The following is a 25,382-nucleotide window of genomic DNA, read 5'->3' on the forward strand; positions in this document are numbered from 1 at the left end:
TGGGGAACCTCGGTGCCCAGAGATCTGCTCCAGGCCACCTGTCAGCAGACACCTGTCAGTGGACACCTGTCAGCAGACACCTGGCCAGGGATGGTTCTTGCCCATTTGGAAGACTTTTAGAGTTAAGCATTCTGACCAAAGTGTCCATAAACACAGCAACAAGACAGTGTCATCAAAATTTACAACCTGAGAAGGGTGACAGTGAATCAGGCTGCTGAATGATCGATCGCTCTAAGATGCTCTCCCAAGGCTTCTCAAACTACCTTCCTCCCCATTCCCATCTCTGAGTGACACACTACTTTAGAGACCACAAAGGAAACCCTTGACACTGTCAGTGGTCACAGCAACTGGCCACCAGTGGGTCATATTTGAAGTGGCCCATAACCTTTCACCCACTGATTCATTTCCTAAGAATTCACCTGCCAGCCACCCCTAGAAGCACAGGGTGTCCTATGAGGTGCTGTGGCAGCAAAGGCAGGTCTGGTTTGGTAGGGGACTCATATACCCACACATGAAATACTGCTAAGTTCTTTGCCAGAGGGAAGCACATCTAATGCACTCTTTCAAAGTATTTAAATAACACGGCGATAGCTTGCAGGGTACAGGACAGTGAGTGTCAGTGAGATTTTTAAAGTGAACCTAAGAAATACAGGATAGTATTCTCGGGTTCTCTGTGTAGCCCTGGCTGGCCCAAAGCCATCTCACAGCCATCTGCTGGTCACTGCCTCTTGAGTGCCGGGATTAAAGGTGTGCACCACAGACTGTTTCATGCTCTTGAAACACATTCTTATCAGGTACGGGACTGAATATTAACACGAGCTACTGCTGGAAACGACAACGGTTGACTCTGGGTAACAGACAGGGAAGGAGACTCTAGCCTCAGACTGGTGTCATCAGGACAGGCTTCCTGTGACTGCATTAGGGTTTTACAGGAAGACGGACGCCCTGGTTCCCATGCTCTGTCTGGCTACATGGCTCCCTCTGCCGCTCAGATGCTGGCTGGCATCATGCTCTTGAATTTCTCAGGCAAACAAACTTCTTTTCTTTATAAGCTACCCGGTTTCAGACGTTTTAACAGTAGAGAACGGACAGTGGCAAGAGCATACCCTCTGGAGTTGACGCCTCCTTTCTGCGGCTGGATGGTGGGGCAAGCAGGCTCATGGCACTGGGCTGGTGCTCAGGCGACCGCACGATGGCGGACATGGCGATCTGCTGCCTCGAAGTGGCTGGCGTAGATGGGTGCGGGTGTTCCGTGGCTTTGCGGTGAGCAGCTGCGGAGACAACGGTTACAAAGCCTTCGGTTGGCTCAGCCACCTACCGCACCAGACTAAGAAGGTTGCCCATGGCTGTCTTTCAAGAACCCAAGACCAAAAGGGCAGTTGTGCTAACTCGGCGACACGGAGGAGGCTGCAAAACTTTCAGACTCAGGGTGCTCGGGGATGAAAGAATGAAAGCCCGTGGCCCACAGAGATGCTGAGCTAGTCCTGGCCAATCTCACAGGGATGGTCTTCCGCCTGCTCCGTAGCTTTGAAGGCTTTCCAAGGGCTCCTACCTTCCTCTCGTGCGGACCGGAGTTCGATGCGGGTCTTCTGAAGGGCTTCCTCCAGCTCCGCACAGCGCGCTTTCTCCTTTTCCAGGGCGAGCTTCAGCTCATTGTACTGCAGAGGAACCTGTGTGGGCAAAGCAGGGTCCTCTTTCCGTCGACTAAATAAACCCTAGCAATGGAAACAGAGATATCTCCTAACTCCTAGAAACTGACACTGGACCCAGGCTAAAGGAGAAGCTGACACGGGAGGAGCAGGCCACCAAGGCCAGGCATATACTCACTGTAAGTGTGTTTGGGGGGAAATGGCAAATGAAGGGAGGGGGAGGGGAGGCTGAGCCTCAGCCCATTCCGGTCGGCTGTAAAAAAGAGCGGGTTCGGAGGTTTTCACCAAGAGGGTTAAAGATGCTGCAACTGCCACCACCTCTTCCTTTAGCATTCCCAAGACAGGAGAGAGGAGAGCCATTTCCCGGGAGTCTTTGCCCCTCAAAAAATGGAATCAGGATGGATGGAGTATGGAGCTGGGAGAGGTGGTTATGGGTCAGAGGTCCATCTTGCCTTTGAACTTGTCTCGTGGTGCTTGGTGACAAGACATGGGGAGTGGGAGGGGAGGGTTGTTTTTTCTTTTTTAAAAAAGAAAGCAAAAATTGAAAACAAATGCTAAGATGATATCGAAACAAAGGGCTTACTAAAAAAAAAAATACCAACAGAAAGTTACTGTACACAGAAGAGTAAAAATGGAATCACGCGTCTGACAAAAGAAAAATCAATTAACAGGAAAACGAACGCAAAACATCCTAACATCAATGACACAACCAGACAATAGTCCGCTGCCAGAATAAAAAAAAAAGGTTAAATATCATGAGCTTTAGCAAGAATATACGGTAACATGGTAAGTGAAAAACCCTCCCGTGACCAGCAGTTAGCCAGACACAGCATCAGAGAACTGTGTGCACTGTCTGAGCAGTAGACGTGACCAAAGGATCACAGAGGCCAAGTGTGGGCATTGTTCCTCTGGTCCCTTCCTCTGGCTATTCTAGGTCATCAAGTCCTTCCCCTTAACACCGCTGCCGCGATTGCCACAGTGTGCTAAGACCCTGGGAAGGAAACTGCCAAGCCCTCAGAGACCTTCCTGGCGCTCAGATTGATTGGCTTGTGCTAGGACGAGAGCTACAGCAGTTGGGGAGCCCTCAGGCTGGGCTTATGGAAAGCAATCTCCTCACAGGGACCCTCTTAGGACCTGGTTACTCCACACTGGGGCTGAGCCTAGGGCCTCCTGTCACAGCTGGCCTTTCGTCTAGGGTTTCACCCCATTGTTACGGTTTAAAGCGGAGTGCAGTGCTGGTGAAGACAGCTGTCTAGTCACATTTTAAGCAACCCATTCAACTTCTTGCATCCATGAGCCACTTAACTGCACGGGACTATGGGAGTGCGCACCTGCAGTCCCAGCGCTCCAAAGGCAAAACCATTATGGGTTTTAGATCCAGCCTGAACTGCATTGCAAAATTCTGTCTTGAAAAGGATCAAAGCATAAAGCTAACTAAAAGCACTGGATTAGATCAACCCCGAGTGCTTCCTGGAGACCCATGGAGGTGACACATGCCCTAGAGTCCCAGGCATGTGACCTGCTAAACTCTCAGACACACGTGACCTGACCCACGTGAGAGACCTAACATTCAACCTCTCCGTATAAGCCCATTCCCTCAGCAGATGACGCCCTGCCCCATCCCAGCTTCCCCACAGGAGTGAAAGCAGTTTTATCTGTCAGTCTTGATCAATGGTCCCGTGATAAAGGCCGTTCTGGTTATGCTCTGATCAAGTTCAACCCAGAACAAACAAAAACGCATGCTTCTCTTTTGTTTCCATGGTTATTTATCACAGTGGCATCTACCGATTCGTGGGTGGTGGAGCGAGCTCGCCCACTCCTACTGTTGAGCGCCAAAACTCACCTTTTTCTTTTTAGCGGGCTGGTCCATTTTGGCTTGCAGGAAATCAATGAGTTTGGTTTGTTGAGAAATAGTGCCTTCCATTTTCACCTTCTCGTGTGAGTAGAGAACCTAAAATCCACAGGAACAAGGACGGCCTCAGAGGCGGTTAGAAGCATTATGTTTGGATTTGGTGCTATAAGGACATGAACAGTCAAGTAGGAAATGCAAGAAAAACAAAACCACCATGAGGCCAGCAAGATGGCACTGTGGGTCATGGTGGCTGCCATCATTAAATGGTGGAGAAACACAGGCAGCAAACAACCAAAGGACACCAACAATCGAAAAGAAGTGTGCAGGGGGTTGGGGGGAATAGGGGTGGGGGAGTTAGGGGAAATGGGAGGGGGCAGGAGCAGGCATTGGCTGTCCACAGCGCCCCCTGCTGGCCCTCACCTGAATGTTTTCCAGCTGATACTCCAGGTCGCTCCTTTCGGTCTTCAGCAGATCCGCCCGGTCCAGCGCCTCCTGCAGCCCTTGCGTCAGTCTGAAGATGTGGTTCTTCTGCAGGTCCATCTGCTGCTGCAACTTGGCTTGCTGGTGAGATGGAGGGAATGGCAAGAGGCTTGACGCCACACAAGGTATAGCCCGCTCCCGCCCTGGTTCCCATTCCCCAACAGACTTCCGGTATGACACAGGAAGTTCCTTTGTGAAAGCAACTCCTTCCAGAATTTGCTGGCTGTTTTCTCTTCCAAGAGAGGAGGGCACAGATGAAAAAGATTTCTAGGAACCCCCAAAGGCTACATGCCTGTAATCTCACACTGCAAGGTAGCAGAACTCCGGGACCACTCGTTCTGTGTTACAAAGGCAGCCATTTTGGCACCTCAGAGCACAGTCCAGAGCTGACAGCGAAGCAGCGCAAATCAGTTCCATTTGTCCCACTTGGGGGTGTCTAGGACCTCAGTGGGTGATCAGAAAAGCCACTGACAAGGCTGTGTGGTGTGCACAAAGATAAGCCACATCAGCTGTAACTTGAGGGTTGCCCCTGAGTATATAAACAGCCACAATTTAAAAGATACATTTCTATAGTGCAGGGAGGAAGGAAGAAGAATCTAGCTATACAACAGGAGCTGCTAAAACCCACTGGGGGAAATCAGTTTCATATATTGGAGAGAGTTTGTGTTGAAGAATCTAATTAAAATGTAAGTCAAAACGTGCTCCATCCGGGGAGACCCTGCTTGATTTCATGTACCCTCAGGTTATATTGTAACCATAGCTACTGCGGCCCCAGAACATCTTCCCCCGGTGGGCTAGACTCTGCAGACTACGGGAAAGCAAGTTAAGAAAGCAAAATAAACATCACCGTGGGTGCTTTCGGACAGCCCAAAGCTGACACCCCAGTCCCCAACCCCAACACAATGAGAGATACAGTGGCCCCAGAGCTGGCTGGTCCCCACCTTTTTTTTTTTTTTTTTTTTTTTTGGTTCTTTTTTTTCCGGAGCTGGGGACCGAACCCAGGGCCTTGCGCTTCCTAGGCAAGTGCTCTACCACTGAGCCAAATCCCCAGCCCTGGTCCCCACCTTCTTACTTCCCTGATTTCTGCCTATGTCTTGCTCCCCATTCCTCTGATGATTACTGTCAGAGGCATCAAGCTAGACCCTGCGATCGTCTAGTGGCTTAGATCCTGACTTCATCGCAGACACGTTGCCCTGCCTCCTTCTTCCCTAGTGGGTGTAAGACCCTGCCTCCCTAGGTAACAAACTCCACACAGTGTCTGTCACACAGTAAGTGCTCACATAGATGGTGGTAGTCTCTGTGTCTGTCCTTATGTCTGTCCTTCTTCCTTCTCTCCTTCTAATTCAGTCCTTTCCTCCCAGCCCAGCTGCATTTAGCACGTGAGATGGCTAAACTCAATGCTCTGCTTTGGGAAGGAGGTTAGCCACCCGTGTCTGGGTGTCTTTGAGATGAATTCCTGGGGCAGTTAGATCTTAGGTGCTCCAGCCTGGTGGGCCTTCAAAGGAGTCACAGTAGGACATCGGAAGCCTGGGGAGGGGGCTAAGTGACAGGAAGTGTGGTCTGCTTGGAAGACGCACATCCCTGGGGGCTGTGTCTCGTCCTGAGCCCTCTCCTATCTCCTGCTCTCCACTCCATGGCTCCACTCCTCCAAACCCTCCCCACAAAGATGGATGGCTCTTCTGAAGCTGTGAGCGAAAACAAACACCTCCTCCTGCAAGTTGTCTCAGCCAGGCGTCTCTCCCAACAGGGAGGGAAGTCACTCCCGAGGTGCGTAGCTTAGAACTCTAAAATAAACTAAGTCCGCATTTAAACAAAAGGAAGAGAAGAAACCAGTTAAGATGCTGCCCTCAAGGGCGGTTTTGGTCCTTAAAGTCCCAAGTGATTCCCTTACTCAGATTCCTCCACTGTTGTTAGGACATTAATTAGCAAGCAGGAACCAAGGGAAACGTCACGGGCACAAATGATTCACCTGGTGACAGCTGGGCCAAGAATATTTCTCTAGACTAAACACAGCGATCCTCCATTGGCCCACCAGGAAGTGGGTTGTTTACTTAGTATAATAAAAGCCAGGGGAAAGGGATCCTTGTCCTCTGTGGAATATTTTTCAAAGCCATTTATCCACTGCCCAGAGAGAAGCAAAGCGGGCTGTGCTTGTGGGCCAGAGCTCCCCTGGGAGGTGGACCTTGGTGACCTGCTTAGACCTGTCCAAGCACTTTATGAGAGTGGCAGGGAGCTGGGAGGGTGACGGAGGCAGCTGGTGACAGAACTGGAGCATGAGCAGGGAGCAGGAAGGATGGGTCGAAGGAAGCAAAGAAGAAATAGTTTGGTAGGGCAGCATTTCAAAAACATCAACTAAGTATGGGGCCTGAAGATGTCTGAGAACATACTTTGCGGATGGATAGGCATAATTTCATAGGTTAAGGGGACTCAATGGCGTGGTCACTTAGACTGTCAGTACTTGCTGAGCTAAAGGGAGAGGTGGAAATCCCCCACTGCAGAAAGAGCACACGCAGACTGTACTAGCACCATGCACGAGACAGGAAAGAACACAAGTGTCCCATAGGGTTCCTGCAAGAACAACAGAGATTCAAGCACGGTACTAAGACACCTGGCGAACAGTAACTGCGTTAGTGATGGACATTTGTTGTACGTGTGTGTGCATGAGTGCACATGCGCATTTTGACTTGTTGGCTTTTGTTTTGTGTGTGTTGGACTTTTATTTTATCTTTTATACTGTTGGGGATTGAACCCCAGCCCTTGTTCAATTAACAACTAATTAACAACTAATTGCCTTAGGCAATTAACAACTCTGCCAGTAAAGCCGCATTCCAGTACATAGCTTGGGACTGGAAAGACAGCTTAGTGGAGCTCTTCCAGAGGCATGGAGCTCTATTCCCAGCATCCACGTCAGGAGCTCACCACTGCCCATAACTCCAGGTTCAGGAGAATCCAATGTCCTCTCTGGCTCCCATAGGCACCCGCACATATATGGACAGGCACAAACACATAAATAAAAATAAAAGCCAACTTGACTACTAATATTAATTCCTGATACAACAGTAGCTTCAAAGTACTTGGCAGCTGTAGGCTTTTCGAAGTAAAGGCTTGTCTAGGAATTGAGGGTTGCTGGACACTAGGAAGTGATGTCTCCGTTCCCTGCAGCTGCCCTGGTAGAGTGCCACAGAGCCTTCATGTGTGACATGCTGTGGAGGGGACCTTCCTCCCTGTGTGGGACACGAACCAATGGGCGGAGGAACACTCATCTCCGGAATGACTTCCCAAGGGCTGAGGTGGGAGAAAGAACCACTTTAAGGTCCATCCGGGAAGTCAGCCTGATAGGAATTTGGGTTGGCTGACATTAAAATTTCCAAGTCTGTCTCTTTTCAAAGTCTCTGACCCCTGAGGACAACCCTTTGGTTGTGGCCAAACTTATGAAGCACATACCACAACCCAGGATCACAACCGTCCTAGCTGGTAAGGGTTAATCTCTTTTTTGCCTTATAATGGTTTCTGATGATGTGTGAGTTCCAATTCAGATCATTGCTGTCCAGATGTCTATTCAAACATCTATCCGGAATGTTCTCAGCCCCCGAGAAGGTGGGGCTGAGTCAGGCTTCAGCACGCTATTCCTGGCTTTGCCACTGAGTCACCGTGTAACCTTGGACCAAGCTCGGAGCTGCAGGGCCAGCTTACCCTCTGCAGATGGGAAATAGGACATTCAGGAGCCTCGATTATGTCTGCCCTGTTTCTGTTTCCGGCATGTGCCTAATGGAGGAACATTGCCTATTCATCCCAGAGAAAGGACCACCTGGTAGATTGATGGGTTCTATTACAGGTTAAGCACTCCCAGTATCGAAAGCCCAAGTTGGAAATGCTCCCAAACCCAAAACTTCTTGAGTAGAGAATGCCACAACTGAGCTCATGTGATGGTCACGGTCAAAATGTGGGCTGTTAGAAACACTAGACAAAGACTTGGGGTACAGCTCAGGGCTACAGCATGCATCAGGCCCTGGGTTGAAGCCCCGGAACCACATGCAAACACAGTCTAACAGCACTGCCAGTCTTGGTGTGCATGATGCATACGACGTGAGGGAATCTCATGTTCATACTTGGGTCCTAGCCCCAAGAGATCTTTGAAATGCCAGTACTTCTAAGATCCAAAATACTTTTAGCTCCAAGTATTTTAGTAGGGAATAGTCAACCCAGGATACAGCAAATTTCATTATATCTGAAGAATTCCATTCATATGTGTTTGCATGTATGAAATTTATTTTTAACTTTTGGTGACAAACTACACAACATAAGATTAATCACTTTAATGTTTCTTTTGCATTCTTTTCCTTTTCTCTTTTTTTTTTTTTTTTAAACAATGCTAAGAAAAAACTGTCTCTTTCACACCAGACCATTTTAGCTATTTCCCTCCTCTGTGTGTAGGGAAGCTGGTTCTCTCCTTCCACCATGACCAGAGATTGCACTCGGGTCACCGGGTGGTAACAAGCCATCTCGGTGGCTCCACCTTAACTCTGGGGATGGGTGCTCATTGTCTCAGCTAAGCTGGCAGGCTCACTACAGAGTACCAAGGACACTCTGGTCTTGGCCGCAGCAGCACTGGGGTCACAGACAAGCCATTGCACTGCCATGGATCCCATCCCAGCAAGTGTGTCCCCCGTCTTAGCCGTAGATGTATGTTCAGTGGTACCAAGAACATTCACATTGCTGCACACATGACACCACCACCCATCTCCTGAACTTCCCCAAGCGCCCAGCTGCATTTCAGTACAGCTAGAGAGTAGAACGTCCACAGGCCCTCAGGCTTTAAAGCAACGCCTGTCCTCTGCCACTGCCCTCTCCAGGCTGCGAGGCTCCGGGCAGACACACACTCGCTCAGCCATTGCTCAGTGAGCTGGGTAAACACCATGATGAACATCGGTCTCAATGAAGTGTCACATCGGAAGACACAAGTCACAGGGAGATTGTCTAGCCTCCGAGAGACACTCTTTTACTGTCAAGCTTTCGAAAGTGTCATATGCTCCCCTTACTCTACCTCAAAAATTTTAGTTCCAAAATGTCTCATTTGACTCCAATCATCTGAGGACAGCATAACGAATTTCCTGTCTCAAAATCTTATGGGGGCGGGGGAGGGGTAGTACTCAGGAGATGGCTCAGTGGGTAAAAATGACTTCCTGTGCAAGAAGGAATGCCTGAGTTGGAATTCCCACCATCCGCCCAAAATGCTGGTGTGGCTGTGGCTGCCCGCCACCCCAGGGTGGGGGCAGAGGCTCCTGATCTCTTGAGCTCACTAGTCTAGTCAAAATGCCCAGTTTCCACTTCAGTGAGAGGCTCTGTCTCGTGGCAATGAGGTGGACAGCAATAGATAAGTCACCAACACGCTCGCTATGTCCTCTGCATGTGTAAGCACACAGGCGCATAACTCCCCACACACATGTAACACACACTCATGGGCGCGTGCATGTGCATATAACACGCATGTATGTGGCACACCTGTGTAACACATATGTAACAGGTGTGTGACACACATGTATGTAACACACACACACACACACACACACACACTCACCTCCTCCAGAAGCCTCTGTTTGAGCTCCCGCTCTGTCTCCAGTTTCTGCTGTAAGCTCCGGGCGTTCATCTCAAGCATGGCGTGCTTCTTCTCCAGGTCGTTGAGCTGCACATTTGGGAACATTGGCCATGATGCTACATTTGGGGAGGTTGAGAGACTGCAGACTTTTTTGAGATGTCCCCAAACCTTCACACGTAAAGATACCAAAGTCTAAAAGTCACAGGCTTTCATTTGGGGGTGGGGGGAGGTTCACGTGACAGACGTGAGGAAGGCATCCCCTCTGTGTGACTGGAACAAGTTTTAAGAATGTGGCTGCCCAGTTCACCTGCCACGCTTTGCCTGAGTTTAATTCAATAATCATATCCTTAGGGCTTCTTAGGTGTTAGCACTACTGTGATGGGAAGATGGCCAACCCCTCCCAAGGATCTTATTTGGGCCAGAAAGGCAGAGAGGGTGGCTACCACAAGGCATGACCTCAAAGGACAGAGGCCTGTCGTGTTAGAAGAAAGGTTGATGAAAGAGAAAACAGTCGGAAATGGGTAAGATAAGATGGAACTGCGATGTCTGGACAGAAGTCTGCTACTAAATACTACGCAAATATCCAACTAGAAAAACAGCATTAAACCCAGAAAGATTCATTTGTCTCCAGACAATAAATGTACTTCCCTCAAGTTATTAAAAAAATTATTAAAGTTATTAAAAACCATAACCATCTCGACTCTGAGTCAGGACTATCCTGGAGCGGTGAGCTACAGCCTCGAGGCCATGGCTCTGTTTCTGGTAAGAAAATAATCAGATGTCCATAAAGATGTATGCTCACCAACCGTTTTCATATTCGAAAAAAGTTGGAAGAAGCTCACATTTCCTGTGCAAAGGAAATGCTTAAATTAGGTGCCTGCCTGCGGTTTTGTTTTTTCAGAATTCTATGTTTAAAAAATATTTAGGGGTTGGGGATTTGGCTCAGTGGTAGAGCGCTTGCCTAGGAAGCGCAAGGTCCTGGGTTCGGTCCCCAGCTCCGAAAAAAAAAAAACAAAAAAAACAAAAAAAAAAAAAAAAAAAAAAAAAAAAAAAAAAAAAAAATATTTAATAAGTCAGGAAAAGCCTCCGATAACATGATTTTTTTTTTAAAGGATGGGACAGTGTATAAATAGTAAAGGCCTAAAAAGGTGTGTGCACACATGCGTGTGTACACAAGAATGAGGAACAAAGGCTTAAGTCAGTCCACCACCACTCAAGGTCATTGTTACCAGATCCTCTTCCACTTTCCGTGTACTTGTGTTGTTTCCCACAGTGGCCCTCAGTAATAACTTTTATAAACATATAATCGGTGTTATTTAAAAATGCAGCCTGCAGATCACCGTTTATGTGTACATGTGCGAGAAGGAATGTGTGCGTGTAACGTTTCTCTGGCATCTGTTGCTATCTGTCACTGTCAAGTGCTTGTTCTACATTTTTTTTTCCAGCTTTATTGGACAAAACCACCAGACAGTGGTGCATCTGTGTAGAGCATCTTGGGGCCCGGGGCACAGACAGAAGACAAGCGTCCTATCACGAGATGCTAAGGATGTGTGAGCATAGTTAGACCCTCCCACCTCTGGTCTGAATGTTCCCCCCCCAATTCTTGTATTAGACACTTAATCTAAGTCAAGTGTAAGTGACGTTTGGAAGTGGGGCCCTGGGTGATATCAGTATTTCATGGGGCTGTAAGGGTGAGGCCCCCCACAGAGGCATTAACCACTTCCTCAATGGAGTTGGTCTCGCCATGCAGTATCAGCCACCATTCAGACACAGTAAGAGTTCTCAACGGTTGCCAGTGCCATGGCCTGAGACTTTCCCAGCCTCTAGAGGTGTTAGCCAGATACTCTCCTTTACAAATCACCTCGTCTCAAGAACTTGGTTATAGTGACAGGAAATGAACTACACTAGACTCACCGAGAACATGGCGGCCTATAGTCACACTGAAAGAGACAGTCACTGTCACCGTGTTTTCTGAAAACATGAGTTATAAAGCCTTCTGGGAATAAAATGGTGCTATGTACCCAGTACTGGACTTCGGGGGCCTAGATAAGTAGATGTTAAAGGCTCAGCACCCACCCAGGACGACCCCAACGCCCAGCTCACCCAGCTATGCCACTGCCGACCAAGAACGCCCACGCTGAGCCCTGTCTGAGGATTTTAGAGTGACAAAGGAATGCTTTTGAAATATGTTTACCAAGGCTTGTGTCTGAACTCGCGTTAACCTTTAAAGGAGGAAACGAGGCCGTTTTCCTGTGGCCAAGGGGATATGTGCTGACCTTGTCCGACAGGCTCTCAGCTTTCAGCTTCTGCTCTTTGAGAGCCTGCTGCAGCGCGAGAATCTCGGCCTTGTGCTCCTTCACTGCCAGCTCCACCACCTGGCGAGACTCCGTGATCCGCTGATCAGCTCTAGCCCTGCCAGAGAAGCACAGCCCACTGTCAGGAGCCCCATGCCACTGACCTGGAGGGAGGGGGCTGGTCCCTTTCTAAACAGCCTGCAGGTTGGATGGGATCCCAACCATGGATTCTACCTTTAAATGCTGCCTTCCTCCTGACAGCTTACAGAGCAAAAATCTGACCCACTTCAGACTTGGGTTAAAATTGCCCTGCAGCAGTAAAAGTTCCTGTGGGGACTGACTGGAAAGGCTGAGGAGGAAAAAGCCATTCTCAAATGCAAAGGGACTGAATGGGGATGGGTCTAAAGCGTCACAGACTCCCTGTGGGGCGGAGAACGTGGAATGCTCCCCCTACCACACAGCCACCAAGGAACCAGAGCGTGAGGTGGACCGTGGGAGACCTCTTCAAGTTCTCGTGAATGTCTTCTCCTCCTCAAGCTCAAGAAAGGCCTAGGGGGTTCTAAGTTTTCGTAAAAGGTTGAAACTTGAACCTGACAAATGTATTCACTAAACACAGAAACTCAAATGTAAAAGGGGAAAAAAAGACTTCTCTTCCCACATCTGCGTCCTGCGCTTTCTCGCCTCTGAACCTTGGCTCACGTGTGGAGACGTTCTACTCTACAAACTTCCAAGCGCTAAAAAACCTGTCCCAGCTCTGCCTCCCGGAGGCCACGCCTCCCTGCTCTCCACCCGAAGCATAGATCACTTCTCTCCAAGTATACAGGCAAAAGATACCAGACACAGGAAGGTGAGTCTTGGCTTCCTGAGGGCAAGGACAATGATTTTAAAAGTATATTTTGTCCAGCTACATAATATCAAACAAGAAGCGGGAGGGGGACTTTTCCCAACTGCACTAATGAAGGGACTTGGGATGAAGCAGTCCTCACACTTTCCACCCCTCAGCCTTGAGCCTGACAGACCGAAGGGGCAGTTGATCTTGAGGGTGGCTTGGGAGGGGTCTGTGGGGGAGCGGCTAGCACTTCTAGGGGAGCCCAACAGTTTGGAAGGAAGCCTAGACGGGCTTTCAAAACCACGGTCCTTCACCACACATCCTAATATGCCACACACAAAGCAACTGCTGCTCCCGGGTTCTCTTGCAATCTGAGAGTTCTCATCCTTGGCTTCCATTTTTCCTATTTCAACTCATCTAGGAATCAGACTGTTCAGACAGCCTATTTTGTTGCACATCCTACTGCCACCGATTAATCATGGGGATAAAATGACCCTGACACAGTCTGATCAGGGTACCCTGCTGACAGGAGACCCGGGGGGTGGGGGTGGGAGTGCGGTTGGCGTTAGCAGAGATGGAGGATAAACACCATGCAGAGAGAGACATGACGGCACGGGCAAGTGCTCGCCCATGTGAGAAAGGGAGACAGGGCCTCAGGGTTCCCGATAAGTTCTTGTCATACATAGCATGATTAGAATTAAGCTGTGTGCTGTCAAGGGCTACAAACTGGGTGTTAAAGTCTCCTCAGTTAGGGGGCACATTTGATGTGAACAGAGCTCCCTGAGCTGTGATGGGCCCAGCAGGGGCAACTGAAAACCAGGCAGGAGAACACAAGAAAACTATTTAAAAGGGGAAAGAGGGGATGGGGTGGGAGACAGGGGGACTCAGGGTGGTCACTTGGCCCTCTACAGAGGGAGTTCCCACCTCAGGGGACTCAGGGCGGTCACCTGCACAGGCCCTCTACACAGGGGGGTTCCCACCTGCTCTGCTTCTCGGTGTCCAGCATCCTCTGTAGCTCTCGAACTCGACACTCAAACTGAGACTTCTCGTCCCCGAGGACGCTCCTCCAGGCCTCCCACTGGCGCTCCTTCTCCAGCAGCTCGTCGTTCAGGGCCTCCAGGTCCATGACCTGCTCCTCCAGCATGGTGCAGGTCGTCTTCAGAGCCTCCATCGTCTGCAAATCAGTAGCACCGAGTTATGCCTTGTATCAGACGGGGATTCCTAGAGGTTACTGTTGTTACACCGGCCTCTGGAAAGCCTAAGTCCCTAACCTTGTATCAGACGGGGATTCCTAGAGGTTACTGTTGTTACACCGGCCTCTGGAAAGCCTAAGTCCCTAACCACAGTTTGTTTTTCTCTCCCACATTCATCCCGAGGGGACCAGGTGACAGTGGGTTGGTGATCCCTGCTCTACCTACTGAGAGGTACAACACAAAGCCAGTCTCAGGGTGAGGAGGTGGGGGACATGCCTGAAATGGCAGCACTGCGGAGAAGGTCAAGAGCTCACTGTAAGTTCCAGCTAGGTGGGGTTACTCAGTGAGACGCTGTCTTTAAAAACCAACTGTGTCTGCTGTGTGTGTCTGTGGAGGCCGGCAGATGCTGTTGAAACCCTTGGGGTTGGAGGTTATAGACTGTTGGGAGCTACCAAGGAGTGTGGCTGGGAACTGAACCCACACCCTCAGGAAAAGCAGTCAGGGCTCTTAAATTCTCAGTCACCTCTAGCCCCCAGTACTCACTTTGAAAAGTCATTTTTAAAACTTTAATCCTTGGCTATAAACAGAACTGACGAGGAGCCCATTTGTAGGAGCCAGCCCCATCTTGGAACCCCGGATCCTTCTAAATCCTAAGGGTCCTCCAGGGATCCCAGGGCCCAGGCTGCCCTCTTACTTGCTTCTGGCTGGTGAGCTGCATCTCCCGCTCCGTGATCTCACGGCGGAGATGGTCCACCTCACTTCGCAGCTGCACAATCTCATCGTTGGCACCCGAAGCCTCATCGAGTTGTTTGGACAGGTAGAAGTTTTGGTTGTTGAGCTCGGCGTTGTCCTCGGTGAGCTGGTTCAGCTGCTCCTCCAGGTCGGTGATGACCTGTGGGGTGAGGGCGGGGGGAGGTTATCAGGAAAGCTCACTGTCAGCAAGGACACGCTTCTTCACCTAGCGGTCTGGAAAGCTGCGGTGTGATGGGTCGCATTTCATGATAACGGGAACCAACACACAGCTATCTGACTTGCTGCCAAACCCAAGCTCCATCGCCAACCTATTAGAACACTCACAGGGTCAGGAGGATGTCTCCTTTCTCTCTAACTGGACAATAATATGGCAAGAGCTAATCAACCAAGTACTAAATGGACAGGCCAAGCTCAAGTGAGATCCAGTTAATGGCAGGAAGAATTATGCAAGGAGAGAAGCCCAGGTCAAGGAGAGGGGCCAACCGGTATGGACATCGCCTAGTTAAACTGAGCCGGCCTTGACACCACCCTCAGAACACTAAGGCTAGCACCGCTGTAGCCACGGCCTTAGGAAGCAAAGGAAGTTTTATCGGCCAAGAATCACAGTGAATTTGAATAAAACCCCAGGCCATGAATTTAATTCTTGGTAACGAAGAGGGGGAAGGAAACTTAAGGGGAGCTTGGATAGTTCTGAGGATACAATACCACATCACGATGTGGTTTTAATAGATTCCACTACACAGTAAGTTCTTCGAGTATATGAAATTGTCATTTTATTCAGAGAGATTTAATCTGGTTTTACTAAATTATTTCCCTGTTCAATAGCAGAATGACTTCCATTTCAGTGCGTTTAGCTGGTCTGTTCTCTTAGCTGAAGCTTAAGGATCAGTGCTTGCAGAGGACATTTATAGAAAATACTTTAGAAGTTTAAGAGTAATTTTCTCGTAATAGTTAGACTAAGGCACATGGGCCATAAATTAAATTTTATGCAACAAAAGGAAGTAAATTAAACATCTTTAAGCCTACAATTATTAACTGTTTCCACACCTATAACAGACACAGCTCATGATCTGTCAGCATTGCTTTCTAATTTTTATTTCAATTAGAAAGATATATAAGTCTTCCTGGGTGGGTATACAGAATTAAAGAGTGTAAATTAAGGACATTTCTTTGACAAACCCCAGAAAATCCTCCCCGCCCCCCAGCTGCTAGCCTCTCGGGGACAGGATGGCCTAGTAATCTGTTTGAAACATGGACACCCACATTGACTCCTGTGTGCTCTTAGAGAGACACTGTGAGCTAAGAGTGGGCAATGAAGACTGTGGTCAGGATCCTGGACAACACTGCTTCCTCAAAAACCTGTGCTACTCCCCCACCCCAGGATAGTTTGCCTCAAATGGTTCCTGCATCTGTCACCTTCCAGTGCCGCGGCTAAGTCAAGGCAGACAACTGCAGGCACTCAGCCTGTCTTCATCCTACACACGTAACCCCACCACTTAGTGCTATGCTTTAAATGCTTAGTGCCTATGCTTTAAATGTCCCCACCTAGCCATCTGCTTCTTCCTGCCCTTCCCCCAAGGAGGACTAGCAGGATTGGGCAAACAAGCAGACCTGTCAGGCCCCGGAACTCCCAGTGAGTTTGAACTTGGGTGGGTTTCTCCATCTATGACAGAGAAACATTCTATATTCTTCGTCTTTTAACTGCCTTGCGTCTATTCAAGCCCTGTGGCATGAGAGACACAGGGATATAAGTTAATGACCAAAATGCTGTTCCATTCTGAATGTCTCTTGAGGAACACATTAACTGAAGAAGATCTATTCACAGAGAATGTATAATTTCCTTGCCATTCAAGGTTATATTTAAGTTTTTGGATACAACTTCCTTTCTTTGATTCACAGAAAAAAAGTTTATTATGAGCCCATTTCTGTCATCTCTTCTCTTTTGCCCAAAATAAGACTATAAAGAGCTAAAGAAGAAAACCGAGAAAAACTAATGAGGTGACAAAGTCCGCGTCTTCCATCACTGAGGCAGGCCTGCTGGAGAAGGAAGGATCTGGTCCCTCTGTTCCCAGAGTCATCCAGTCTTTGAGGGACCTGTCTCTCGGCATCTATTCCAAGAACATGTGTACTGCATGTGTTCATGTATGTGATAGCATGTGTGCCACATGTGTTCATGGTGTCAGAGCATGTATGCTGCATACATGCATGTGTGTGAGAGCATGTATGATGCATGCATGGATTGTGAGAAAACATTTGTGCTGCATGTATACATGTGTGAGAGAGCATGTGTACCGCATGTGCTTATGCGTGTGTATAAGAGAGAGCATGTGAGTATGTTCATGTGTGAGAGAGCATGTGTGCTGTGTGCACAAATGTGTGTGAGAGCATCTGTGCTACATGTGTTTATGTGTGTGAGAACCTGTGTGCTGTGTGCATGCATGTGTGTGACAGCACGTATGATGCATGCATGGATGTGTGAGAAAGCACGTGTACTGCATTGTTACTAGTATGCATGTATGAGAGCATATGTACTGCATGTATGCACGTGTGAGAGCATTCATGCACTTGTACGTGCATATGTGTAAGTGCATACATGTGTTCATGCTTGTCACCATGGAGGACTTTAAAGCCTTTCAACTCATTGGACTGCCCCATCTGCTTAAGTCAGAACATGTTGGCTTCTGTCCCTTTCAAGTGGCTGAGGTGAGGCTGTGGTAACGTGACAAAACTTGAGCCCAGCCCTGAAATTCAAGACTTTGTTGTCTTAATGCCTGCAGGATGCTGCCCTCTGAGACAGAGATGCCAGGGATATTCCAACTTCTTAAACCTTCTCCTGCTTGTTTCTCTGAGACTATCGAACAGACTGGCCTCAAACTCAACATCCTCCTGCCTCAGGCTGCAAATATGGGTGTGTGCCAATGTCTGGTACCCTTCTTGCTTTTAGACCAGGTAACCTGCAAAACTCCTTAGGTCATCCTTGCGACTGTGAGTAAATTCTTCCCACACTGAGGGCAGACGATCTGTTTACTGACAGACTTAGCTGTGAGTTCATTAACTCTTAGGCCCCAAGAACAGAGGGTTAAAGAGAAGATAAACAGAGAGCCTAACTCTGTCTTCCCAGTGAAAACAAATGCCAGGGCTGGGGCAGCCCTCACATGGGGCCAGGGCTAGGGCAGCCCTCACATGGGGCCATGGCTGGGGCAGCCCTCACATGGGGCCAGGGCTGGGGCAGCCCTCACATGGGGCCCAGCCAGGATTTCTTGTAGACCGTTGTGCAGACAAGAGATCTTGGTGCAGTTCTAAGAAAGAAAAGAATATAGACCTGCTCTCAGCGTCAGAACAACACCTTGTGGACTTTGCCATCACAGGACTGCATGCTCACTCCTCACACCAGGCCAGGAGACAAAGAGCAAGAGTGCGTGTGTTCGTGGGGAGGAAGAGGACCAATGGCGAGTTGGGGTGGAATCAACAAGCCTCAGCCTCAGCGACAGAGGCTGGGACCGACGTCCTATTTTAATGCCTACTTTCCTGAAGGCAGCTATTCGCATAGTATTTATTTTTAAACTTATAGCTGACAGATTGATTCATAATTAAAGCTGTGTCATATGCTTGCCCACCAACTCCCCTCTAAAACAGACTCAGGGAGTTTAGGTGCCAGATTGGATCGAATCCTTTTTTTAAAAATCCTTTCAAAACACAGAACCGGTCTGAGCCTGGAAGTCTCCTGCCCCCGAGCTTTCTGAAATCGTAGACTTGGCGCTCCTCAAGGCTGAGTTATCATGGAGCCCTTGCCGGTGACAGAGGTGACGGGTGCCTCCTAGCAGAGGTAGTCTTGGACAGCACCGAAAGGGGTAGACCACCCAGGACAAGCTCCCATTCCCACGACAATCTTGAAAGCCACACTGAACTTGACTGTGTCACTAAGACCCACTTTTGTGGCCAAATGCCTTGAAGCAGTAGTTCCTAGGCTTTATAAAGTAGAAAGGCCATTTCTCCAAACCAAAGCTTTTGCTAGGAGTCCAAGGCAAGAGGAGAAGCCAGCGACACTTACTCCTGTCCATGGGTCAAGCCCATGCACGCACTGCAAAACTACGACAGGAGTCCTTGCAGGCATGGCCTCTGATGCCAGGGGGCGTCCCGGCTGCTGATGTCTTGCTGCTTCTGGAAGCCAGTCCTTGTTAGAACCAGGCAGTTCCCCATGGGCCCTCATCCAGCACCCAAACTATAGTCACTAGCTGTGAGCTGGAAAAATCAACGTCATGTTGGAAGTGGAGCAACATAGGTTAGCCCCACTACAGCAAGGACACGGGAGCCGGGGAGGATGGTGTCAGGGAGGCTGCTGGAGGCCACTTCAGAGGCCATGTCATCCACTGTGTCTCCCAGCTGTTCCCAGCTGATGTGTGGAGTGACTCTGTCAGGTCAGTGCTTCCCCCTCCATCCCCCCACTCCGACACATACACACCACCACCACCTTTGGAAAGCATCCCAGAGGCCTGGCCACCAAACACCATCAGTAAAGGAAACAAACACTGGAAATCTCTGTCTCTCAGAAATCAAAGTTAGAAAGTATAAACATTATATAAGCTAAGGCAGAAATCAAATTAATCCCACATACTTCGCAGGTTCCCTTGCAGCCAAACTTCCAATTTTATAAATGGCGGCCAGGCTCTCCAGGGTAGCAATGTAAAGGGTGCTGGGTGTGTTTCTTATCCCGACCCTGTTGGTTTCCCGTGTGTATGTACACTTTGAAACCCTCCATTCCTATTCTGTACCCATCCCACTGCAATCGTATATAAAGATGGCTTCTTTTGCGTTCTTACCCTAGGAAACTAAAGGAAGTAAAAAGGGGTCTTTAGGCAAAAGGGACAAATCGGATTAACTGATGATAAATTTTAAAGCCGTCCAAGTCCAAGTTTAAGAAAGGATTAGTCATACAAGGGAGTCACAGCTAATGTTTGTTCCTATGAATTAGGTAATCGATCGGCATCAGTCTATAAAACCTTACAGTTACTCTAAAGAGTTGCTGTCCAATGTGTCTCATACTTTTACTTCTCATTTAATAGTGTTGATGTATTTTGAATGAAAACGATAGTCATATTTTTATCAACTGAACCTGTTAGTTGTTCTCCATGTAGGCCGCTTGTTCGGTAAGATATTTAGGTACATCGCAAAGGGCTCCAGGGCAGAGTCTGCCCTTTGCCCGGAACTGCAGTACTTGAAAGGCTAGGACAGTGAGGTGTTCCTCTCTGGTCACGCATAAGCGTGTGTGTGGTACAAGCAAACACTGTGCACAAATAAGAAAGCGAAACTTCTAGACGGCCAAGAAAAGGACCGGAATCCCCCAGTTCCTCAGGGAACGGGTACAGGGAGCTGACAGGTAGCCGGAGGCAGTCCCATTCCCTGCCGCATCCCAACATACAGACCAAACCACCTGACAAATGCAAGCCTCTCACGGCCTAGCAGTTCCACCCCTGGTCACCAGAGATCAGTGCCACCAAAGGATCTGCACAGAATCTTCCCTAACAACGGCTTAACTCCTCCTGGAAAGATCTACACAGCCATTAGGGGAGAATGAGCCAAACTGTGGTCCTCGTCACACTCTGAAAAAACCAAGGAAAGAGAAAGAGAGCAGCTCTTGGCCAGGTCCACACAAGAACCCCACAGGTGAGCCGTGGAGCCGCCTACGGGCTGGGACACCGAGCACGCTGTGGCTGCGCTGTGGGTGGCTTAGATACAAAACGTTGACTGAGTGCACCAAGACCGAATGCCCCAGTTAGTTGGGAAGGGGGTCCCTGTGAAGACTCACGCAAAGGCCCACAGGCATGTGGGAGGGGCCATTTCTGCAAATTCATGGACGCAAATAGTACACACAGGGTCAGGACCACTGAGGAGTGACCGAGAAAGTAAGAGAGTCACAAAAAGACCAAAGGCACGGAAGCACTAATAAGGAGAACGTCCCCATCTCCTCAAAGGGGCCTATTTCTGTCCTTCATTTTGATCAGAAATAGAGCTTGCTTTTCCACTGACTTGACGAGATTACGTAACCCGTGACTGAGGCTTGTCTGCTGATGGAAATCTCCACAGAAGTGATGTCACCCGCGAGGCTCCTGGGTTGTGGGTTTGCATATTAAAAAAGCAACCTTTTCTCTGCTAGGAAGATATACTTCCTTGGTCCACAGGAGAACTGATTGGCCCTTCTTGGCAGAGGCCCTGGGCTGGAGAAGCCACGTATAACGCCAGTCCCTGACATTTGGACAGTTTGGAGCACGGATGGGCCCGGGACCCTTCCACAGTCGTGTGAAGCGATGAGCTACCTCGGGAGCTTTGCTGAAGCTGCTGTACTATTCACAGTCTCTTAGTGAGGGTGAAAAGGAAATGGTGACGGCTTTCTATTTTGAGTTAAGTTCTCACTCTGTAGCCCAGACTTGCCTCGATCTCTTCACTCTCCTGCCTCAGCTACCTTTACGGGTGCGAGTCCCCACACCGAGAATCACCTGACTCTTAACTGTCCCAGCCACCTGCCCCTCCCAAACCTAAAGAGTGGTTTTAGCATCCTTAAAACAGGTAGCGCCCTGGAAAACTGAAACAGAGCCAAGCATTATGGTCTTCAAGCTACAAGAGCGTGGATCAGTCAGAGGTGCAGAAAACCCGAGATCCCTCCACCCACCGCTTTACTCTGCTCATATTCGATAGATCCCTCCGCCCTCTGCCCTCTGCCCTCCGCCCTCCGCTTTACTTTGCTCGTCTTCCAGATGTTTATACTCACAGTACAGCTGTTGCGAAGGGCATCGAATTTGCGCTGGATTTCATCTCGATGTGCCTAAAAGGTAAGAGGTACATTAAACATTTTTCGTAGGGAAGAAAGCAATTCTACATGCTATGGGTCAAACACAGAGAGCGGCGGTTTGCTTGAAAAGCCTGGTGCGCTGTCGCAGCAGCCCCAGCATCTGCTTCGCAGAGGACCGGTTCATCAGCTCAGCCTAGGCCTCAGCAATAGGCGGGCCTCACAGAGCTGTGAGGTGAGTACGGCTACTCGAATCACATCAGACCAGACCACATCGTGAGCACAGGCATCATTTCGTGTTTACATTAAGCCCTGGGAGAGCTAGGGAGAGCCAGGGAGAGCCAGGGAGAGCTGGGGAGAGCAGGGGAGAGCGGGGGAGAGCCAGGGGAGTAAAGGACGGTATTCTTTCTCCTCTTCATTGGCTGGAAACAGAACCCCAGTTCTGAAAATGAGCAATGAGCAACCTTCCCTCCAACTAACCCCTTCCCAGCTTGGTAGACCGACCGACACACACACACACACACACACACACACACACACACACACCCCAGAGACAATGTCAGGAAAAAAGCAGAGACTTTTTAAGAATTAAAGCTGCCGAGATTCATAAAACATCACACTGACCTGGGAGTGAACAGCAGACTTTGAGGCGATGCTACCCTAAGACAGCAGTATTGCCGCTACACCTTGAACTGTCCTCCAGAGGCTCTTGTGTTCAAGGCTTGCTTGTGGGCCTGTGGCACTAACAAGAGGCAAATGGCCTAACTAGAAGTTACACCACGGGAGGTGCTTGAAGAAGATACTCGAACCCTGAACTTTCTCAGCCCCTCCAAGCAGGTCTCTGCTTCCCTGCTACAGAAATAAGCAGGCCCTCCAGCACGTGCCTGATAGCATTAAGCTAGGACACAGCTGAGCGGCCATGAGCTAGAGCCCCAGGTACTGTGAACGCCAGTAACTTCTCCTCGGGGAGAATAATTGGGTATTTTGTCACAGTGACAGAAAGCTGACACATGTCCTATAGGCTCTAAGGTAGGCAACAAGCACGGGGAGCCCCTGCCTTCATCCTGGTGAAGGCAGATGGTGGAAAGAAAGGGCTTGACACGTGACAGGCCAAACAGAGCTGAGGGTGCAGAACAGGGAGGGGCCCCAGGACTGTGACCTAGAAGCAAGCATGTCAAGGAGGAAGTCTGTCTTTCCAATACATCCCATTAGACAGGAAAGGTTTGACAGAGGACGTGCGCTTTGGGTGGGAAAGGTGAGGCCCGACTTCAAAGCTTTGATTTAGATCTGTAATCCACCCAGTTCCATGGTGCCGGCTGCCCTACTCCATGTAACGTTCAGAAAGAGTGCAGTCGATCAAACCCTGGCATGTCCGTGTGCATCCATGACTCCGTGAGTCAGCTTACAGTCCATGGAATATGGGTAGTGACCCTCTGGATGTGTAGAGGGGTGGGGGGAGGTCTGCATCCACACATTCAACCATCCAGGGACAGAGAATATTCGGGGGGAACGCGCTGGCTGGTTTTGTGTCACTTGACACAAGCTCCAGTCATTTAGGAAGAGGGGACCTCATCAGGTCTGCCTGCAGGTAAGTCTGCGGTACACTTCACAGGTGAATGATGACGTAGGTACCTACCCTGCAGAGAGCAGGCTGAGCCAGCCATGGAGAGCAGCCCAGGCAGCATCTCTCCTCCATGGCCTCAGCTTTAGCTTATGAGCCCTAAGGTGAAAGAAGCCTCTTCCTTCCCAGGTGGCAGCGCTAGGACCCCAGCTGGGGGCGCGGCAGGGGGTGCTGACCACAGGCATGGGCTTCCCTCATTACCATTCTTAAGACAGCACAGCATCCTCTCTTCACAGCACTTAGGAGGGGACACACTTGGGGTTCCGGCGTTGTATACAGGGTCTTGAACATCTGCTAATTCAGGTGCAGGTAAGAGGTTCTGGAAATCAACCTCAGAAATGACTCTGTTTCCCTCTTGCATTAGACTACAGGGGAAAATGTATTTTTCTTCTGAATTGTGGTCAGTGCTTGAAACAACAAAGCAAGAAAAGGGGGGAAATAGCCCAGGATAGCCCAGGTCATGACAGAGAGGAGGGGATGATCTGGGAAAGCATCTGAGGCTCACTTGAAACAACTGGAAAGCAAGGAAAGGAAGGATGTGTTCCTACGGCTGTTTTAAGGGTTCGGGGATGTTGTGAGGACCAGCGGAGGCGACGGAAAGGCACCAAGGAACAGGGAGAGGGCGGGTTGCCGGTCAAGAAAGAGATGACGGTGTGTTAGCACAGCATGGCGGCAGAGACCAGAGGTGAGCAAGTGGAATCGGGCCTCTTCTGAGAGGACAAGTGGAAGGGTGTGAGGGGAGGAGAAGCCAGGGGCACCGGGCCGGGGGACTGTGGACTACAGTACTGTTTGCCTGGCTATAAGAGCACGGAGAACCATCTGCCTCAAGGCAGAGCCAAAAGAAGTCCTTAGTTTCCATAAGTCTACAAGGCAACTAAAGAAATTAGAACTATAATGTTCTCTCTAATGTATCCACTTCCCTAGACATTTATAATTGGAGACTAGTGCACCAGAAGGCACAGCACTAGAAACTGTGCAAAATAAGACACAAAAGTTAACAAAAACAAAAACAAAACAACAGTAACAAAACCTTTAAAATCCAACCAGAGAACTGGAGGGGGGGCAGCTGAGAACAGAACCCCCATCAACTGGAGACTCTGAAGGGCTTCAGAGTGAGCTGGAGAAAAGACTGCAAGAAGAAATGGCCACAGATGTCCACAGGTGCTAAAAGCTCTGAACCCACAGGTCCACGAACTTCAGCAAACCCACACCCGGGAAACACGAAGACAGTTATTCTTAGCGCACCTCAATCCAACCGCTTAAAGTCAGCTCATCGATAAGAGACCGTCAATGAGGCCCGAGAACGAGCACCACACAGACAGCAGCGGGCTAAGTGCTGGATTGCCGTCCTCCAGGCTGGACGAGACTATCGCCATCCTGGACCAGGGCAACTCTCAGTACCAGTACAGGGCCTCTCGGGGTGGAGGAAAAGGGAAGGTTCCCTACGATACACAGCCGTAAGAGATGGCTGAAAGGAGGGAACGCAATGGTATGGCTGCCCATAAGCTGCCCACATTCCTAAGCCAGACGTGGGTGGAGTGTGGGTAATTGCCGTACTAGACTCCCCAGTTTGAGACCATCTTGGGAACGTCGTGACCAAAAGTAACTTGGGAAAAGAAGGGTTTATTTGCTTTATAAAGGGAAGTCTGGGCAGGAACTCAAGCTGGAGGCAGAAACTGAAGCAGCCTTGCTTCCCAAGGCTCCTTTAGCCAACCAGGCCCACCTGCCGAGAGGATGGCACTAGCCATGGTGGGCTGGGCCCTCCCATCAGTCAGTGACCAAGAAGATGCCCCGCAGGCTTGCCAGGGGCCAAAGTGATGAGAACATTTTCTAGTTTGCAGCTCCCACCGCCCAGATGACCCTGGCTTGTGTCAGGTTGACAAAGTGACGCAGAGTAACAAGAAAGTCAGGTCCTTGGACAGTGCTGTGGGAGGGTTGACCTGAGAACAGTATAGCAGCATTTTAAACACTGCAACAGAAAACAACAACAAAAGTCCGTTTGCCCAGCATTCTCTAGCAAAAGTATCTCTCCCGAGTGAGGAGGAAATGACGGTTGCCAGGGGCATGCATGGGGTGAGGGGGACTCTCCCAGTCAGATGGATGCTATACAGGAGTCCTTCAGGCAGGGCAAAGACAAGCGGAAACTTGTGTTTCAATGTTTTCCACATATACACTCACTACTGGGCTTTATTGGGGACCTAGGGAGGACTCCCTAAAGTCCTGACCTTGAAATGGATAGTGGGTCCTGCCCCTACTCTCCCCCTCCACCCTTGCTTTCCGCTCACTTGGTGAGTGATTTGCCATAGGCCCATCACAAGGAGGTAATCCATC

General features: G+C 49.5%; 1 protein-coding gene across 3 annotated transcripts in view; it reads right to left on the reverse strand.

Moving 5' to 3' along the window:
- Positions 1-25,382, reverse strand: part of Cit (citron rho-interacting serine/threonine kinase) — a 158,408-nt gene that overhangs the window by 22,267 nt on the left and 110,759 nt on the right. For 2 of the 3 annotated variants that reach the window (XM_032886606.1, XM_032886608.1), the window contains exons 23-31: positions 21,413-21,466; positions 14,588-14,785; positions 13,681-13,874; positions 11,854-11,989; positions 9,560-9,664; positions 3,922-4,062; positions 3,493-3,600; positions 1,553-1,715; positions 1,107-1,271 (exon numbers count right to left, since the gene is read on the reverse strand). In XM_032886606.1, the coding sequence (XP_032742497.1) occupies positions 1,107-1,271; positions 1,553-1,715; positions 3,493-3,600; positions 3,922-4,062; positions 9,560-9,664; positions 11,854-11,989; positions 13,681-13,874; positions 14,588-14,785; positions 21,413-21,466 (1,264 nt within the window). The remainder of the gene's footprint in view (positions 1-1,106; positions 1,272-1,552; positions 1,716-3,492; positions 3,601-3,921; positions 4,063-9,559; positions 9,665-11,853; positions 11,990-13,680; positions 13,875-14,587; positions 14,786-21,412; positions 21,467-25,382) is intronic. The other variant, XM_032886607.1, reaches the window with a different exon arrangement.

This window comes from Rattus rattus, chromosome 16 (genome assembly GCF_011064425.1).
Source record: "Rattus rattus isolate New Zealand chromosome 16, Rrattus_CSIRO_v1, whole genome shotgun sequence".
NCBI lineage: Eukaryota > Metazoa > Chordata > Mammalia > Rodentia > Muridae > Rattus > Rattus rattus.